This window comes from Ictalurus furcatus, chromosome 4 (genome assembly GCF_023375685.1).
Source record: "Ictalurus furcatus strain D&B chromosome 4, Billie_1.0, whole genome shotgun sequence".
In the NCBI taxonomy this organism is placed as follows: Eukaryota; Metazoa; Chordata; class Actinopteri; order Siluriformes; family Ictaluridae; genus Ictalurus; species Ictalurus furcatus.
In genome coordinates, this window is record NC_071258.1 from 23777017 (window position 1) to 23789950 (window position 12934).

Consider the following 12934-nt stretch of genomic DNA (forward strand, 5'->3'; position numbering starts at 1 on the left):
CAATAAATGTATAAAAATATATACAGCATTAAAATTACGCACTTATAATTCACGCACTAAAATAGTGAAAGTATTGCAGCGTTTTCATTCAGTCATTTGAGTCACCATAACAAAATTAGAATAATTACAATATTTAGTATTTTCGTAATTAAAGTAATTTTATAATGTATAATTTTCATGGGTGAAAACAGGGACTGTTCCGGGGTTGAGCCCAGATTCTTCTCCATGCATTTTTTTTCCAGCTCAGCTAGTGTCCTTCCATAAAGTTTTGATTTATGGACGCTGAGGTAACTTAGTTGTCAATGTATGACATGATCAGAAAAAGTTGGATTTATCATAAAACTTTCCTTGGGTGTTGCCATTGTTTGGAGGATTACCATATATAAAATATAAAACTTTTCCAACTAGGCTAGTTTGGTGTTGTTAGCCAAATGGAGGAACAGCTAAGCTATGGGTAGCTCCTACAGTGCCATGCAATGTACATTATATTTCATTATGCTCTGCTCATATCATGTCCGTAAACCGGAACCCATATAGACATTTACACACCTTGTTTTTCTGCTCAGCATCAGAGGATGTTAGTGTTTCAGTTTCAACTTTACTGGTATAAAAAAAAAAAACAGAAAAAAAATCAGTGCATGTCCATTGTCCTTACACTGACTGTATGAGCTAGTGGCAGAATTGAGAGCTGTTAGCCAATAAGACACGAGTGTTTCCATGTATTTTCCTGTAAACCCTGTCTGATTGGTCTGGCCTCTGTTCACTGAAGATATAAAATTGCAACGCCACTGTCTTCTTTTACTGACGTTCAGTTACGTAGTGACAAACTGCTCCAAGTGGAGGATAATTCAGGGCTAACGAAAAAATCTTCGGGGCTACAGTCCCTAATGCCCAGGCCAGGTTACGCGCCTGCCTGAAAACAATATTATCAAGTAATATTATGATTGGCAAATGTGGCACCTTCTGTGCTTCCCCCGGTAAATTCAGCGTCTGGTTCATATTTAGCATCTGGATCATTCGAGGCTATTATCCTGTTCATAATCATCAAAATTAATCGATTGTTTGCTGACAGCTTCATCATCAGATCTACCATCAAACGACGCTTGTATTTGATTAGAAACTTGTTCCGCAGTAAATCGCTAAGCCATGTCAAGATTTGTAACGTTTCTTTTACATCTGGGATCACTATGATTGACACATTACATCATCATTGTTTACCAAACATTCCCACCTTGAGGAATAAAAGTGAATTGCACTTATTGAGCCATGAGAGATTCAATATTGTTGCACAGAAAAATATACTTACACTATTACATACCTCGGGTCAGTAGCGACCCTATAGACTTTTACAATAAACTAATTATAAAACAGATATTATTCTACAATTTTATGTATTTTTTGGTGTTCTATTGTTGATAGTAAATAGATTGAGGAATACGAAGAAGGTGGAGGTCTAATGTGAAAAAATTAACGAGGGGGAGGGTACTGAATGATATCCCACGTCACTAACGACCCAAGGTATATGTTTAAGGGTTAAGGATATTTAAAAAAAGTTTTTTACTATTTAACACCAAAGTACGTGTCTACTGTACTGAGTAAGGTATATTATTTTTATAGAAATAAGGAAAATTATAGGGACAAACATTTAAATAAAAGAATTATCTAATTTCTTTTCATTAAAGGGATGTTTTTGACATTTTTGGTGTCCAGTTGTTCCTCTTCCATAAGTACGTATGTTCTAGAAACAGTGGGACAGTGGTGGCTTGATGGTTAAGGCTCTGGATTACTGATGGGAAGGTCAGGGGTTTAAGCCCCAGCACTGCTAATCTGCTACTGTTGGGCCCTTGAGCAAGGCCCTTAACCCTCTCTGCTCCAGGGGCGCTGTATCATGGCTGACCCTGTGCTCTGACCCCAGCTTCCTGACATGCTGGGGTATGCGAAGAAAAGAATTTCACTGTGCTGTAGTGTATATGTGATCAATAAAGACTCATTATCATTAGAAATGCAGCCAAATCACATCACTAAGTCTACATGACCTCACTAAAGAACTGGTGTGGTTTGAGGCACATGTTTATAAAAAAGCTGTTGAGTTAGACTTGCATCACTTGTTGGCCAAAGTAGCTTTAGTGTAAAAGTACGGAGTGAACTTCAGACACCAAACAGGGTCACACAGATTTTCCAAAAAATCACACAGGTTCATTTGATTTATGTCTAAGAAATGTATGTAAATACTTATCATGCTTCACAAACTGTTTACCCAGCTTTCTAAAACAATAAATATTTAAACTCAAGCTTTAACTATGTAACATTTCCTAAACCTATAAATACACTATTAATGTTTTAAAAACTCTTTTCTTATAATAAAGCATTTTGGGGGTGTTTTCCAGGTCCCTGTGGCCTGCTACAGATTATAGATTAGTATTACAGTGCACTGTGTGTGGCGTTTAATACTGCTTCTCTTTGATATCATCCTTTCAGCTTTTGAAGGCTCTTAAACAGAAACTGCACGAAAAGGAAGAGGTTCTTCTGGGAAAAACTCAGGTGATCGACGTACTTCAGGGAGAAGTGGATGGAAGAGACCAACAAATCCAGGTGAGGAAAAGGAAATGATCCTCTATTCAACTACATTTCCATTCACATGTGAAGACCGTTTCAGGAAAATGGCATCTCCCGATGACGGGGCGAAATGATGGTTTTCTATACATGTAGGCTAAACTCAAAGACCCCACAAGCTCTTAAATAAATCTGTCTGTCTGACTCGTTTCGTCCTATCTAGGAGTTGAACGAGCGCTTGAGACGCTTACAGAGCGAGAAGGAAAACCTGCAGTCTAAGATGGAGGCTGAGAAACACATCATGCGCACTCAGGTTCGGGACCTCATGGAGAAACACCAAGAGGAGCTGAAGAAAGTGACCGAGAAATACGAGATGGAGATGTCAGAGAAGGAGATCATGACGTCCTCAGTCACCACGTCTGCAGACTTGCCTCCTGACCCATCGATGAACCAGAGACTCTTAGAACTTGAAGGTAATTTTTTTTTGTAGTAGCATTTAGCATGTACTGTACAGTACTTTGCAAATAAGTTTCACTGACCCAGGCTATTTCCTGACACATAGCCTACGTAGCAAGTAAGATTTGTGGTTTAGGATGTGTCCGTCATTAGGATTCCCCAGACTACTCTCATTCAACCACTTTGTTGAGTTGTTCAGTATCTCAAACAAACTTGTTTATGTGGTTTCTGACACTGTATGAGTGTTATTTATGAATAATAGTGTGAAGAATGTTGCTGAACTAGTAGTACAAGTACAGAGTTTGGTATCTCTTTCCATCCTGCATCAGGTTTGAGTAGTAGGTTTCCAAAGTTTTGTAGTAAGGGGGAGATTGTGTTTCATTTCTTTTTTGACCAAACTTGCTCTGGCTGTTAGTAGGGCTGTGAAATACAACTATTTAATGTTAGTATCATGATAAATTATATGACAATGCGCAGATATCATTGATATTGTGACATCTTTTTATAAATTAAAATAATAATTTTTATTTATTTATTTATTTATTTATTTGGTTAACTAACTGGAAGAAGCTGACATAATGTTCACATTTTGAACATAATTTGAAAAAAAAAATTAATTGTAATTAAATCCTTCATTAAAATTGTAAAATGTTTTTACATTTGAAAATTGTTAATTTTCTTATTAGTAATAAACAAATGTATTGTAGTTTTGACAGATGTTTATGTACAGCACTGCTGTGTTGCTGGCAGTTTATGAGCAAACCAATATATTGTTATACATATCAAGAATCATATAAGCTCCTTTGAGAATCGTGATATGATATTTTTGTCTTATCGTCCCCCTCTTGCTAAAAGATTCCTGTTTGTTTGTTTGTTTGTTTGTTTATTTCACCAACCTGTCAAACTTCAGTTTTGTGAGAGTTGTAGGTGCAGACAGAAATGAAACACTGGTCCAGTTTTAAATAAGATGTTTATAAGCATTGCTTGTTAAAATGAGATTTGGTCAAGACAATCAAAATATGTTTGACTTGAACAGGCCACTTCTGTATGTTGTACTATGATGTTGTGCTAGCGCTAACATATTTTTTAAAAATCTGTTTTTATTAATATTGTCCACTTATGCAATAATATAAACACATGTATTATTGAATAATTAATTATATTTTCATAATTGTGCTGTATTTTGTGTGTGCTCTCTTTTTTTTTTTTTTTTAAATTAGCCCAAGCCAAGCTAAAGGCAGAAGAGGCCAGCAAATCGGACGCAAAGTTCTTAAAGATGAAGGCCTGGTCCAAATCCCGCATCCGACAGCTAGAAGATGAACTGAAGAAAGCGCAGGTTAGCTATACTGATCAAACTTGTATCTAAAAAAAAAAAGAATTCTAATTAAAATAAATGGGGAAGACAATATATAGTTTACTATAGTTTCAACACTTTATATTACTTTGATTGGTTTGTTAAGTCCTGGTTTTGTGACCATGAATGTGAAAGACTTGATTTTAAAAATAAACCGAGTAAATGTAGTGTTTATTTTTATAAAGCTGCATTAACCTTCCAAATTAAAATGCATTATATTTTTGTGGGGTTTTTTAATCTTTATATTTAATGTATAATTGTAGAGTGAAATAAGGTATGTAAAAGTGCTATAGTAAATACCCACTTACTTCTTTTTGTTCTACTTGTTTGATCTGCCAGTGTGGAAACGTGGCCCCTGATGTAGGTGCACTCCGTAGCCGTGCTAACGAACTTGAAGAGGAGAGAGACGAGCTGCTGTGTAAACTCGAGCAATACGATGAGCTCAAGGCCAAAAACGGTAATAAAAAAAAGGAAAAAAACTAACTTATTGCACAAAACATCTACTGCATCTAATTATTGAAATCATTATCGCATAAAACAGTCATAACTATTACAGATAATTGTCTTTACACATTAAAAATGCATTCTGAGGTGGAACATTTTGAATGCTATTGTCCTAGAGGTAGAATCACTTTACTGAATTAAGTACATGGTAATGTGATTTACATTAATGTTTTCTGCTTTTTAATTTTTTTTTTTATGATCAAATATGTTAGTCAGAAATAATCGCATACTTTAATATATGTTTGTCGTTATATTATATGCCTGTAAAATGGCTCATATACTTAATATATGTTTCTAGTTATTTTATTTGCATGTAAAATGGTTAATATAAATCTTTGGTTGGTTGGTCATGTGTTTAGATGTTTTAGAGGCCAAGCTGGTGGTTTATGAGGAACAGCAGAGAAAAATGCAGGCGGATCTGGAACAGGTCACCAAGAGAGCCGCCTCCCAGGTCAGATCTTTTAATTTATTCACAGGGTACAGCATGTAGGCTGTATGCAGTTGCTACAATAACATGTAGAGGAGCAAGTGTGGGATGGTTTAATTGTATCAAGTGTTCATCTTCAACAAACAACATCAATTCACACAATAGAATTCTTATTTGAACAAAGATTCCACACACTGGATGTGTCTTATTGTTAGATGATGGATTGCTGAATGTTAAGGATCAGCTAAGGAATCTGACTACTGATGATCTCCTCTGCAGGCGAGTGAATCTGGAAGCATGGATGATGCTCAGAGTCAGGTGATGGAGTGGCAGGATATGATGACGATGGTGGCTGAAGCTGAAGCTGCACGAAATCAGATCCGAGAGGAGAAAAACGTGCTGGAAATCCGAATGAGCCACATAGAGGAGGAAAGAGAGGGTAAGGAGAGGGAGAGGGGATAATAGTAATAATAATAATAATAATAATAATAATAATAATAATAATATTGGTAATGATAATAATAGCAGCTGTCCACTGTCTGAGATGGTGCCCTATGCTCCATTCTTTATGTTAATATGTGATCATTTCTTAATATGGTAATCATCAAATTCAACATGCCAATTTTCAATACATCATGCTTAAACCTTTCTATTTTTTAAAGATGAATGATATTACCTTTTTTGACATTAATGACATTATTTATTTGGCAGATATTTTTATTCACAAGGGATGACAATCATTAGCATTAGCAATAACATTACATGTTTAAACAAGCAAGAGGTCTTACACATTGTGAACCTCCCTTTTATTTTCTTTTTTTTTCATGCAAGGGTTAAAGCATGGTCGCTTATTTATGTTTTCATTTTCTCTCCACCGTCAATGAGCTGCACATTGGCCCATCATGCCTCGTGCCCTTCATCTCCCCATCCCTCTCTCCCTCCCTCTTTGTGATTGGTTCAGCCAAAGAGAAACAGTTTCCCGTCAGTTTTGTGCATGCAGGTTTCACTCAGCATCTGTCTTCCTGCTGTACTGCTTCTTGTTTCCCATAATCCTTTTTACTCATCAATGCGGAAACAGGAGCAGTACAGCCGAGGCTGGTGTCTGGCATCATCATTTCCTTTATTTCATCTTCCTTTTTTTCCTACATGTTTTCATTTTCTATTTATTTCCTGTATCTGATGACCTCTTGTTGTTCAGGCCCGGCTCGACACTCACCTGCTGTTTAACACTCTAGATGCGATATATGCTTTTGGTGTTGGTATTTTAATAATATTTGAATAGGCATGTGTGGATAAACAATATTAACACAATATAACCACAATGAAAGGAATTGCTTTCTTTAAGAAGGACCCTTATGCTGCATTTAGAATGGGGCAGCTGTTATCTCAGTGCCCCTAAATGTACTATTTTCAGCACATGCCTAGTTATAACAAAGGCCTAATAATGGTGAAGTTATATTTAATATTTAATCCTTGTTAGTTGTTTAACATTAAAGTTTTACCCAATTTTCACTTATGTATATACATTTTACTTAATATCATAACAAAGGATGAACTGAATATTTGAGTTGATTGTGGCAAACTTGCTAAATCTGAGTCAATGCAGACCTTTTTCACTTATTAGTAGTAACATCCCTTTTCCCTGATTTGTCTAAGCTAGATTTTCACAATATTGGTTTGCCATCTTTTTTTTTGGCATCATCCTAGCATTTTTTTTTTTCTTTTTCATTTAAATGGTTTTAGTTTGCTTGTGCTGGGTCCTAGATTTGTTAAATTCACATTATTAACACACACACTTGTTGTTTTTTTTAAACCAGATTTTCCAAGTACTAATTCTAACATCACTGTTTTAATTCTATTTCCGTTGTTTTATCCTGTGTTCACGCTTGCAGTGATCCAACACAACAAAGCCATCAGTGATGTTCTGTTGCTTTGAGTATTGCAAGTGGGAGCAAAGGGACAATTCTAGCACTAATCTCACAAATGAAGTTCACTGTCCTCTTTCCAGAAAATTGTGCTGTGAAATCTTGATACTGTTTTAAGAGATGCTCCAAAAGTCTGAATTTGCAGGGAAACAAGTAAAGTGAATAGTGTGATAGAAACCAGTTTTACATGACAAATGCATTGATCCGTTGTAAATGGTGCATTCTTGAACAACAAGGATCATCTGAATATATGTGTTTGACTATATATAGTATATACAAATGGCTCTTAGTTGTACACTCAGACTTTTGGGCATTACGATGTTCACTACTGCATGTATGCTAATCTTTATATTTCATTCTGTTTATTCATTCAGTTATTCATTAATAGTCCTCATCCAACAGTAATCTCAGTTGACAGGTTTTTTTTGGAAGACCTACCTTATATCTACACTCAGTGGCTATGTTATCAGGCACAGAAAGGCACTTTGTAGGTACTAACTGTGCTATGGACCTTTTTCTACTGAACGGCACTGCAGAGTTACATAACTAATCCAAACTCTAATGTATGTGTATCCTCGTTGAGTGCTTGCGACATTTTCCCACCACATACCCCAGCCTATTAATGTAGAAGGGGCTTGTCTGGAGGTGGACGGGTAACTAGAGATGATGGGCATGTAGTAAGATCAAGTCACAAGTTGATATGAATATAAAATCAGGTTTCTTTTGTCATTGAGGCACTGCCATGTGTCTCCCTCACTGGGATAACTTTTGGGTGTGAGACACAAATTTTCATGGTGGCCATCAACCCAAAGTCAATATGCCAGTACTTTAATTGTAGCGTAAATAGAGAAAATATTTGTGAGCAGATTGGTCAGATGATGATAAAAATACAACAAAAGCACACAGGCTCACACAATTTTTGTGACTGACTCTAAAATGGCATTCTCCTGTGCATGTAGGGCTTTAGGTATGAAACACAACACTTCTATGTTGTATCCGCTGAGCTAACATGTTGAATTGGAAGGCATGTGGGATTCGACTTAACGTGACCATTGTGAATTTTATGTGGATTAAGGGAAATAAATAAACATATACGTTACTGTTTGTATACCGTGTGTATACTGAGTGTAAAATCATTACACTGCTACTGAAGATTGCTGTGCCATACTGTGTGCTAGAAAAGAAATTCTTGCAAGAAGTTGTGATCAGAGACTCAGAAATTATGAGTCAGGAGACAGGAGGCTGGATTGATTAGATGCTCAATATTTATTTGAGTGCTTGATCTTTATCATATGTAGTGAAGCCAGAAACAGGTGGGGGAGTTCAGACAGAATAATTACTACTTCTGACCATGGTGTGTTCTCAGCCCCATCATGGTGAGACTCAAGGAATAAATACACCATATTCTGAGACATAAGACAAAATTTAAGATAAAATTTAAGATGGAGAGTCTGAGATAAACCTGAATGAACATAAAGCTTTAGCAAATGGTCCTAGAATCAGAGGGAGTTAATAAAAGTCAAATATTTCTTTCACTCGGTTTTCATGGTACCTGGACAAGAAGAGTGGCCACATTAAGCATGGGTACGGCAAAGCTCGCTTTGCAGTGGAAACAAAGACAAAACTGCAAAATCAAATAATTAATAAGCCAAGGTGCACTGTCCTGTAGAAAAGTGTCGTTTCTTTGCCACTATCTACTTTGTTCATCAGTGCAAATGGGCTATCATACCATCATCACTGCACTGTCTCGATGATAACTAGCCAGTGAAGAGTCTCAGCACTGTAGTGACCCTGACACTAGTAGTGAGTGCTGCTCTGGTGGCGGTGCCTGGTTACTTATGGGTAAAGCCAGGCTGCAATTTGTGTATAACAGATGAGCTACAGTCATTAAGTGTAACCCTTTAAAATGACCTGATAAAAAAAAGCCACTGAGTGTAGTGACAAAGTATGTGTACCTAATAAACTGTCAACTGAACGTTTACCTCAAGGCTGTCCTTTTTTCCCCCCGTCACTTCCTTTCATTAATCTTTTGATCTACTTTCTTAGCCAGACTTCACTGTTGCCACAAAACAGATGGGGATATGTTTTGTGCTGATTGTTCACAATGCTACAAGTATACCAATTAGATGTTGATGTAAGCACGCTTTCAGAAATTTCACTATATTATCTAAAACCCAATAGCTTTGCCTTTCACAAAGCAGAAATTGGGAGGAATTTCCCAATGCAATCGAAGCACATTCCCTTGCAGTCAGTGTGTAGCTTCTGGACAATGCTGCCTTTATCATTTATTCTTATAAGATACAGTGGGGGAAATAAGTATTGAACACGTCAACATTTTTTTCAGCAAATATATTTCCAATGAGGTTATTCACATCAAATTTTCACCAGACATCAGTATTAACTCAAGAAATCTGGAAATATAAAGAATTCACAACATTAAAGTCCATAAATAAAGTTATGTGTAATAAAGTGGAATGACACAGGAAAAAAGTATTGAACACACTAAGAAAGAGCAGTTCTCCAAGGCAAGGTAAGGGTTTTTCATTACCAAGCTGTCACACAAGAAACCTCTCATGACGGGTAAAAGCAAAGAGCTCTCCCAAGACCTTCACAACCTTACTGTTGCAAAACATATTGATGTAATCGGATACAGACATATTTCAAAACTTCTGAATCCTCCAGTAAGCACCATTGGGCCCATTATCCGCAAGTGGAAGCAACATCAGTCCATCATCAACCATCCACGCACAGGAGCTCCTTGCAAGATTTCTGACCAGGAAGTCAGAAGAATAGTCAGAAGAGTAGCTCAAGAGCCAAGGACCTCTCGGAAAGCACTCCAGAAACCTTGGAGGCAGCAGGTACCATCGTCACAGAGAAAACAATAGGCAATGCACTCCACTGCTCACGCTCACCCCGCAAGACTCCATTACTAAAGAAAAGGCATGTCGAAGCTTGATTACAGTTGGCTACAACTTATTTGGGCAAGCCTATGAAATACTGGGAGAGTTTAGTCTGGTCAGACGAGAGCAAAATTGAACTTTTTGGCTGTTACACGACACACCATCTTTGGAGAAGAAATGCCACTGCACATCACCCTAAAAACACCACACCAACAGTGAAGTTTGGAGGTGGAAGGATCATGGTGTGGGGATGTTTTTCATCACATGGTACTGGCAGACTTCATATAATTGAAGGAACGATGAATGGAGCCCTTTACCAGGAGATTCTTGAGAAGAATCTGCTGCCATCCACCAGGATGATGAAGATGAGACATGGATGGACCTTCCAGCAGGACAATGATCCAAAACATACAGCAAAGGAAACTTTCAATTGGTTTCAGTGAAAAAAAATCAAGGTGTTAGAATGTCCCAGTCAATCACCTGGCTTGAATCCAATTGAACAAGATTTAAAGACAATATGTTTAGAAGAATTTGCCAAAATCACACCTGAATACTGCGGCCCATTAATTTCTTCATACAGGAAGTGTCTTGAAGCTGTCATTACAAACAAAGGCTTCTCCGTTGAGTATTAAATAAATTTCAGTTAGCGTGTTCAATACTTTTTTCCTGTGTCATTCCGCTTTATTACACATAACTTCATTTATGGATATTAATGTTTGGATTTATTTATGTCTGAGGCTTTCTTGAGTTAATACCAAAGTCTGGTGAAAATTTCATGTGAATAGCCTCATTGGAAATATATTTACTGAACAAAAAATGTTGACGTGTTCAATACTTATTTCCCCCACTGTATTTATGAAGAAATGTGCATGGCTTTCACTTAACATGCAAAGACGCACTGACGTACAGACGGGTCCATAAACACAAGCGCAGTACTAAGAGCTGTTTATATTTGATCAGTTATCATTGTATTTGTCTTCATTAATGTAACTGTGCACTGTATAATATGTAAATGAATGTCTAGTATCTTGATGTTCAAGTCACCTTAAAACTTTTGCTTGTGTTCTGTAGTTTGTTTGTGAAACCTCTGATGATGCTATGCTATCTGCTACTTGGAGCAAGCTATGGCTGCTGAGTGTAAAAGTGTCCAGCTTTACCACACTTTATTTCTCAGAGGTTCTAACACATTGTCCTGTTGTTAATAATTCTTGCTGGCTTCCTCAGCATGAATTGTCTAGAGCAGTGCTAACGCACAGTAGATTTGTGGCGATTCAGCCTAATATATAATGCCGATAATCCATGACTGACAAACTGCAAGCCAACACTCTCTCCAGCGAAAAATCTCAAGCCAATTGATGAAATTTTTTTTATTTTATTACTTTCTTAATCAATCAGTTGTTTGCCATTACGCTTGATTTGACTGGCTGCAGTGAAGTATAGTGAATAACACAACTAATAATATTAATAAGAAGAACAATAATAGAATGACGCTAAGAATAATAATGAAAAAAAAGATTTTTTTTTTTAAACAGTTCATTTTTTATTAAACATTTTTTGGTGCTTATATGAGGGTGGTTGCAGCACCACTGTAGAAGTATGTTGACGTCAGCTGTAATTCTCAGAAAATTACTCAGGGATTTTAACCTTTAATCTGTGCCAGTGTAAAATCATAATTTCTTAAATAATGCGGATGAGCTGATGGAAAAGTCGTCATTTTAGTTAAACAGCTCTTGGTCATGCGCTCGGACTGTATGTGTCCTCTTGTACTGCTTTCTGGTGGTGCATAGCATTGTGCAATTGTAAGATCTTCATGAAAACTGGTGCTTGTGTGTGTGTGTGTGTGTTACCTATTTCTAGTTCTTCATTTGCTCTTTACCCCCCAGTCACACAGTTCTTCATGCAGTCAGTCACCTTCTTTCATTCCTCGGTTACTTTTTCTTTCATTCTTTGGTGCAAATGTTATTAAACCCCTCATAACTTCCTGTGGCACAAAACTGATTGAGGATGACTGGTTCTTTCCTGGCTGCTCCGATCCAGCATTGGCCAATCGGCAGCGGGAGTTGGAGGAGGAGTTGGCTCAGGCTCGAGGGCTCCGTCCACAAAAGGGCAAGAAGGCGGCAAGCTCCATCCCCCGCAACCTGCAGGTACAAGCAGTGTTGCTATATTAGTACAGTCTGGTCAATAGAGATTCAGGGTAAAACTGGGAATTAAACACAGCTGGAGGTGACTTTTGATAAGAAAATTGGTCAGCAGCTGTTAATTTATTCCACCAAGGGCGTAACCATGGTATGGACATTGGGGGGGTCCAACCCATTAAACACGCAATCTCGACTTTTAAACCAACTCATAAAGGATGGCTACCTATGGAACTAAATTCAACACTATATATGTTGTAATTACAATTTCCCCACAGATGCTTCCAAGTAAAGGCGTTCAAAAGGAAAAACTTTAGGAATTTTTCTTATTTCTTAACGAACTTGGCGGGAGGATATGCAAGTGAATGTAACTTTAATGGTCAAAACCTGGAAGTGACGTTAGCCTAGCCTACTTCGTGGGTGTGCAAATATCAAAAATTAATTGACGTTCTTAAGAACAAACCAAGCCATGGTATGATGCCTTCTATACTAAGCTAAGGTTATCTATTATTTAGGTATCTAGTTACTTACTGTCTGGAAAAAAAGCTTGTATGCTCTGCTGCACTTTTCTACGCTTGTCTGCTGTCTCCATTTCTTACAGACTGAGCTGCTAAAATATATAAACAAACTTGCGTTGAGTATGGGCGCAACCAAGTGTATAATTGGAGGGGGGGCACACA

The 12934-nt window shown here is 37.2% G+C and overlaps 1 protein-coding gene across 3 annotated transcripts in view; it reads left to right on the forward strand.

The window, feature by feature from the left end:
* Positions 1 to 12934, forward strand: part of LOC128606880 (golgin subfamily B member 1) — a 58470-nt gene that overhangs the window by 14565 nt on the left and 30971 nt on the right. For all 3 annotated transcript variants that reach the window (XM_053623394.1, XM_053623393.1, XM_053623395.1), the window contains exons 9-15: positions 2479 to 2592; positions 2777 to 3026; positions 4230 to 4345; positions 4703 to 4820; positions 5227 to 5318; positions 5574 to 5733; positions 12157 to 12263. In XM_053623394.1, the coding sequence (XP_053479369.1) occupies positions 2479 to 2592; positions 2777 to 3026; positions 4230 to 4345; positions 4703 to 4820; positions 5227 to 5318; positions 5574 to 5733; positions 12157 to 12263 (957 nt within the window). The remainder of the gene's footprint in view (positions 1 to 2478; positions 2593 to 2776; positions 3027 to 4229; positions 4346 to 4702; positions 4821 to 5226; positions 5319 to 5573; positions 5734 to 12156; positions 12264 to 12934) is intronic.